This window comes from Bidens hawaiensis, unplaced genomic scaffold (genome assembly GCF_021521415.1).
Source record: "Bidens hawaiensis isolate Kalapana, Puna unplaced genomic scaffold, B.hawaiensis_p1.1 tig00071875_1, whole genome shotgun sequence".
NCBI classification, from domain to species: Eukaryota; Viridiplantae; Streptophyta; class Magnoliopsida; order Asterales; family Asteraceae; genus Bidens; species Bidens hawaiensis.
This window is the reverse complement of record NW_027502573.1, coordinates 46,621-53,512: the sequence shown is the minus strand read 5'-3', so window position 1 is coordinate 53,512 and position 6,892 is coordinate 46,621. Positions and strand designations below refer to the sequence as shown.

At 32.0% G+C, this 6,892-nt stretch overlaps 1 protein-coding gene across 1 annotated transcript; it reads left to right on the top strand.

Moving 5' to 3' along the window:
- The first annotated feature begins 2,608 nt into the window (after positions 1-2,608).
- On the top strand, positions 2,609-6,686 carry LOC143605893 (hydroxymethylglutaryl-CoA synthase-like). Its single transcript, XM_077081845.1, has 11 exons — positions 2,609-2,756; positions 3,826-3,932; positions 4,013-4,289; positions 4,391-4,549; positions 5,400-5,473; positions 5,558-5,633; positions 5,728-5,783; positions 5,858-5,945; positions 6,025-6,165; positions 6,255-6,404; positions 6,486-6,686. The coding sequence occupies exons 1-11, from the start codon at positions 2,691-2,693 to the stop codon at positions 6,666-6,668; spliced, it is 1,377 nt and encodes a 458-aa protein (XP_076937960.1). The 5' UTR covers positions 2,609-2,690; the 3' UTR covers positions 6,669-6,686.
- Positions 6,687-6,892: the final 206 nt, after the last annotated feature.

Here is a 6,892-nt window from a genome sequence, read left to right as displayed (position 1 = left end):
CTCAGCATTCTTGCATGTCTCATTTGACTATTTTGGACTATAGCATGCCTCGATGGACTTTAAAGTGGCATGCAAGTTCACATAATTATTATTAGTTTTTTTTTTAGAAAAAAAGATTTCAATTCTAATCAGCTACTAATTCTTCATTTATTTATGGTACAATAAAAATATAATATTTTTTATCAGCTTTATTGGTCAAGTTTTATGCATTATTCTTATTCTATATATTACTATTTAATTCTGCATATGAAATATATGGGGATGTGTTGTGAGAGGTTATTCTAAAGTAAGGGATACATTCTGAAAAATGATCTTATTTAGTTAAATTATACAGATGGAAACGATGGATGAACTGTGAATGTTCTAAGCACCTCTGAACTAGAATAAAAACTTATGTTTTACAAAGATGACAAGAACACTGTTATCAAATTCTACATTTTTTTTAAGATAAGTAAGAATCTATATCTTTGGAGTTAATGATACATGCATAATTAATTAACAGAATAAACCGCATATAGAACATTATAATTTTGTTGTAGTATTCCATCTTAAGCAATTCAATTCTTAAAAGAAACCTGCTTCTGTTTTTGTTTCCTAAAGTAAAAGTAATTTTTAAACATTTTAATATTTTATAGTTTAATATAAAATAAAAACAAATAGTTGGCTATACGTTTTGTCATAATTAAAATAGGAAAACGATATATGACGTCATTATAAGATAAAGGGTACATCATTTTATGAGAGATCTCTATCCATACATATTTAGCTATACCAAACCCAAAAAAAATAAGTATCTTATTCTTGTGTTAGATATTTATAAAACTAATAATACCCTTCAATATATAGGAAAAAATAGACGATATTTATATAGTGTCATGAATGAATATCAAATTCGTTGTGTATGGTTAATGAGTGTTTTATATAATATCATTTAGCCTAGTGAAGATAATAGAAGTATTATATGTGAATAATATCACTATGAGCCAGTAGCGGTATAAACAAGCCTAGGTGAGTTTGAGTTGAGTTTCACTCTGTGTAAAGTTTTACTTATAAAGTTTGAGCAAGAGCATAGCTTGCTTAATCAGGGCCGAATTTAAAATGCCTCAAGTGATGCCCAAGCTATCCTCAATTGTGTAGACGAAATGCAAAAGTAGTGCAATTTTTTTTCCTTCTATTTAGACGAGTCAGACACGATATTGAGTCTTTGGCTCGACCTCCGTTACTAAAGAGCTTTAATATAAGCTTGAGACCACAACTCAACTCAATTTAAACTTTATACCGAGGGTGTTAAAAAAATCCGAATTTGTATCCGAAATAGCCGAAAATCATAATCCAAATTATCCGAAAATTTAAATATTCGAAAATTCAAATATCCGAAATTTCGGATTCGGATAGTGATTTTAGAAATTTCGAAACAATCCAAAAAAATTAGTTATTAAATAATAAATAATATTTATAACCTTCGAATAATTTTCAAATATTTCAGATAACTTTTTCAGATACTTCGGATAATTTTATCCGATATTTTGGATATCCGGAATATTTTTAAAAGAAGTTCGTTAAATTTTTTTATAATTAGTATTTTTTTAAATTCTGAATCCGAAATTTCGATGTCCATCTCGAATTTTCGGATAATGATATCCACTGTCTGAAATGTTCGGATATCCAACCCTGAACACTCCTGCTTTATACTTTACTAGGTTATTACCCGTGTCTTACACGGTTTAAACAACTTAAATTTTGTAAGTGATAACTTTTAATAGATAAAGTTGAGTAATACATTAAATATGAAGTTAAATTATAATTACTATTCACAAGCTTAAAAATAAAACATAAAACTCTAAATACTTCTTTCGATACAACATTAAATAATGCACTACGAATATAGTAGCAACTAAAGCAAAATAGTATTAAGAGAACATAAACGTTACAATCGAAACAATACGAAGCAACCATCAATAGAAGAAAACGTTCGATTAGTTGAAGAATGTACATTAAAGGAGAATCGATAATGTTTTGATCGACAAAATATGGATAAAAAGAAAGATATTACGGTTATAGATGAAAAGAAGGCAGGTCGGTTTCAATTAAAGATCCACTTGTTTTTAACAATGACCCCGTTGAATAATGAAAATGTTCAGTTTTATAAATAAACCTAACATTTTTTGAAAATATAAAATACGTTTTGTAAAAGCAATTAGAGAAATCATTAAACAAAATATATATAAAAAGAACTTTAAAAAGTATTATAATTAATGTATAATAATAGGAGAGAGAGGCGAGAAGAAAAAATAAGAATGCATAAGAGAATGACATGTGGCATGAGAAACCTTTTTTATTATATAGTATAGATTATACGAACCGATCTCTAGCAGCTCAAGTTCAACCCGAACCCGGTTACTCCCAATGGCAAAAGAGTAAAAAAACCTTAAAAGAGAGTGTAAAAAAGTATATGATAGTGAGCAAGACTAGAGCAAGTTCCCTGTTTGTATGTATATATGTATATATATATAAGCAAGCACCAGCAGCAGCAATAGCATGTAACGCCTCCACCTTCTTCTCCTCACAAAAGATTCCACCGGCGTTACAATAATAATAATAATAATAATAATATTATTCAAATTCCGGCAACCAACCGGAGTTCAGATCGTTTATTACTATAATCAATTCATCGCCGGAACTGCAATCCAATGGCTCCTCAAAACGTTGGAATCCTCGCCATCGAAATCTACTTTCCTCCTACTTGTATCAAACAGGTATTATTATAATTCCGTTTAACCTAATTTACTTTACTTGTACCGTACAACTCCTAATTTACTCTTCGTACGGATTCAATTCAATTCTAACTGTCAGTTTATTGGATAGTTTATTGTTAGGTTATGGATTAAGGTTATCAGTACTTCATTTTGGGAGTTTGATGAGTTTTTGAAGATGTAATTCACAAAATAAGCTCTGTTAATTTGTTAATAAGTTTGGTGTCTTGATAACCAGGGGCGGATCTAACCGTGTGGTACGCTGTTGGTCGGCCGTCCTGACAAATTTATGTTTTAGTACTATTACAGTGTAAAAATACCCTGACAGGCTCTTGTGAGTATACAGCGATAGTCTTATGAGAAAATTTCCTGGGTCCGCCACTGTGTCTGTGTCTGGATCTAATAAACAAATCCATATACTGTAGATTTAGAGGCCTTAGTATTATTATTATTATTATTATTATCATCATCGTTATTATTATTCACAACCTCTATGAGGATGGAGTGTTTTTAGCTAATTGAAGCTTAAAGTATATTAAGGACAATGGTGTTAATAAGGTTATATGTTTGATCAGTTTTTTGAATGTTATATAGCAAGATACTACAAGACTTTCATGCATTGTATTTGTGTTTGCCTCTTATATGAAATATAGTTGTTGGTAGAAGTTTAGAACTAATAAACAAATCCATATTTTGGAGATTTAGAGTCTTTTTATTTATTTATTAATTTTTTTCACAAGCTCTATGAGGATTGAGCAATGATGATACATGTGGTTATGTTTGGATTGCAAGTGTTTTTTTGGTTGAATTGCAGCTTAAGTTATTTGAAGGTTTATGTAGCTAAGTTGCTTATTTTTTACTTAATCTGTTTCGGTTTTATATTGCTAACTACTTTAAAACAGGGTTGGTTGCTTTATTTCCTGTGCGTGCAGCTAAAATACGAGGCTGTTATGCTGTGTATTTGTGTTTGCCTCGTATTTGGAATATATGTGTTGGTTCATGTAATATGTTGGTTGTATTTTGCTACTAGAAATGAGGTTTTAATTGCTATTTTTGGTTATTACTTTAACAGGATATTCTAGAAAACTTTGATGGAGTGAGTAAAGGAAAATACACCATTGGTCTCGGACAAGATTGCATGGCGTTTTGTTCAGAGGTTGAAGATGTCATCTCTATGGGGTCGGTAGCTTTTTCTTAAGGATCAATATATTATATTTGTATGCCATTATTGGATTAATAATTAAATATTTCATTTTCAGATTGACAGCTGTCACTTCACTACTTGAGAAGTATGAGATTGATCCAAAACAAATCGGTCGGTTGGAAGTCGGTAGTGAAACTGTAATAGACAAGAGCAAATCCATCAAAACCTTTTTAATGAAAATCTTTGAAGATTGTGGAAATACAGACATTGAAGGTGTTGATTCAACCAATGCTTGTTATGGTGGAACCGCAGCATTGTTTAACTGTGTGAATTGGGTGGAAAGTAGTTCATGGGATGGACGATACGGATTAGTTGTCTCTACAGACAGTGCGGTAAGTATTCTATATTTACTAAGAATATATTCTTAAGTTTGATATTTGTTAAATGCAAATTGGGTCATGGTCAACTGCTGACTGGACATTACTTTGACCAGGTTTATGCTGAGGGACCGGCTCGACCGACAGGTGGAGCAGGTGCGGTTGCTATGCTCATAGGCCCGGATGCTCCTATTGCATTTGAAAGCAAATTTAGGGCTAGTCATATGGCCCATGCTTATGACTTCTACAAACCTGATCTTGCAAGCGAGTATCCGGTATTTCTCAATCCAATATCTAAAGTTAATGGTTGGCCCAAAAAGCTTAATTTTTCTTAGGCTTGTAAATGAACTGAGCGAACAGGAACATAACATATTCGTGTTTGTTTGTTTAACTTTAACCGGACAAAGGATCAACATGAACGTCTAAAGAAACCAGGTTTTCTTGTTCGTGTTTGTTTATTAAAAAAATGAAAATGTTTGTGTATTTTTATGCTCGTTCGTTGACGGTATAGATGAACGGACATAACTGAGCTAAAAGCAGTTAAAAGTAATGTGAAGAACAATGTGTTGGGCCTAAAAAGTTATTAAAGCTAGACTAAATTGTAATGGACAAAAAAAGAATTTAATTGAATTTATTAACGAGCGCACACAAACAAACTTAAATAATACACAAAGTAACGAACATAAGTGACAACAAAAGAACGAACATAAACAGATTTAAATAAACGAACGTTCATGAACGTAAATGAATGAGCGAGGCTTGTGTTCATATTTGTTCTTTTAACTAAATGAACTTTTTGTTCATGTTCTTTATTTTATTAAATAAACAAACAGAAACGAGCTTCCTGCCTAATGGTTCATGAACTGTTCACTGAACCTTCAGTTCATTTACAGGCCTAGTTTTCCCCAAATAGTTAGCATGTTAAGTATGATTACAAGAATCATATTGTTTTCAGTAACAATGGAATACTTGGAAAAAATGTTTTTTTTTTTAAGATTTATACACTAAATATACACTTTGGATGACTTTCAACCCGTTATTGATAAAGCATAACCCGAATCAATCCATTTACGAGTGAAGGTCAATACCGCCACTATTGTTTCTAACTGCTGAACACTGTCTTAGGTTGTTGATGGAAAGCTATCTCAAACTTGTTATCTAATGGCACTCGATTCTTGCTACAAAGGATACTGTCAAAAGTAAGGTTTCTATTAAGTTATTAATTTAAACTCCAATATTGCATTATATTACAAACCAGTTAACCAAAGTCTTGCAAATTATAGATATGAGAAATTGCAAGGCAAGCAATTCTCAATGGCTGATGCTGACTATTTTGTATTTCATAGTCCATATAACAAGGTTCTTATAAGTTTATCCATTATATTATTTGCTTTATGGCTACTTATGAATCTTCAAGAAATAGTCGAACTTACATTTAGTTGAATTTATGCAGCTTGTACAAAAGAGCTTTGCTCGTTTGGTGTTCGATGATGTTGCTAGAAATGCCAGGTGATGATCATGTGTGTGTATCAGATTTTCCATTCTTACTAATTTCTCAAACAATCAATCTCCTGTTATTTTAGCTCTGTTGATGAAGCTGCCAAAGAGAAGCTAGGACCGTTCACATCTTTAAACGGAGACGAGAGCTATCAAAGTCGTGATCTTGAAAAGGTACCTTTGTCATTTTATACCATATTATCAAATCAAATATATAGTTTAAATAAAAATTAATAATCGACACGTTTTACAGGTGTCCCAACAAGTGGCAAAACCTGAGTATGATAAAAAGGTGCAACCGGGAACGTTGATTCCCAAACAACTTGGAAACATGTACACTGCATCTTTATATGCTGCATTTGCTTCTCTTATCCACAACAAGACTAACTCTCTGGTATATTTCTCGTTGACCAATTTGCCCTTATAAATCACTTCCATTTATAGATTTTAAACCGTTTTGTGTTACTTTTCATGCATTTACAGGATGGAAAACGCGTGATGATGTTCTCATATGGGAGTGGATTAACCGCCACAATGTTTTCACTACATCTTACTGAAGGCAAATCGCCGTTTAGTTTGCAAAACATTGCAAAGGTCATGAATGTTGAACATAAGTTGAAGACAAGAACAGAGGTATGCAATTATTCAAAATAAATAATAAATAATAAATAATATAATAATTAAATCCATAACTAAATAACTATATACATGCAGTTGGAGCCTGAAAAATTTGTGGAGCTAATGCACGTGATGGAGCACAGATACGGTGGCAAGGATTTTGTGACAAGCAAGGACACAAGTCATCTTGCTCCCGGCACCTACTATCTGACTGAAGTTGACACGAAGTACCGGAGATATTATGCAAAAAAAGGGACTGAGGTTGCGAACGGTCATTGAAGTTTGAAAATTGGTGAGTTGACTTAAGAACAATTTCTACTAGTATGGTTCTGGTTAGTGGTGATTGTTGTAATAATTTGCTTCTATTTGTGTTTCTTAAGTACTTGAAATTTGCCGATTATTAATTCATGTACTTTTAATCTATTTGTTCATGGTCCGACGTTATTCATATTATCGAAAAACTAACGTCAATTAATGTCAAGGATCAAATGCGTTACATGTCG

What these genes read in the sequence shown, in the direction of transcription:
- LOC143605893 (XM_077081845.1), top strand. Translation starts at nt 2,691, where the DNA reads ATGGCTCCTCAAAACGTTGGAATCCTCGCCATCGAAATCTACTTTCCT. An exon ending in ACAACAAGACTAACTCTCTG is followed by an intron (nt 6,166 to 6,254) that starts GTATATTTCTCG and finishes ATGCATTTACAG; the next exon opens with GATGGAAAACGCGTGATGAT. An exon ending in AGTTGAAGACAAGAACAGAG is followed by an intron (nt 6,405 to 6,485) that starts GTATGCAATTAT and finishes ATATACATGCAG; the next exon opens with TTGGAGCCTGAAAAATTTGT.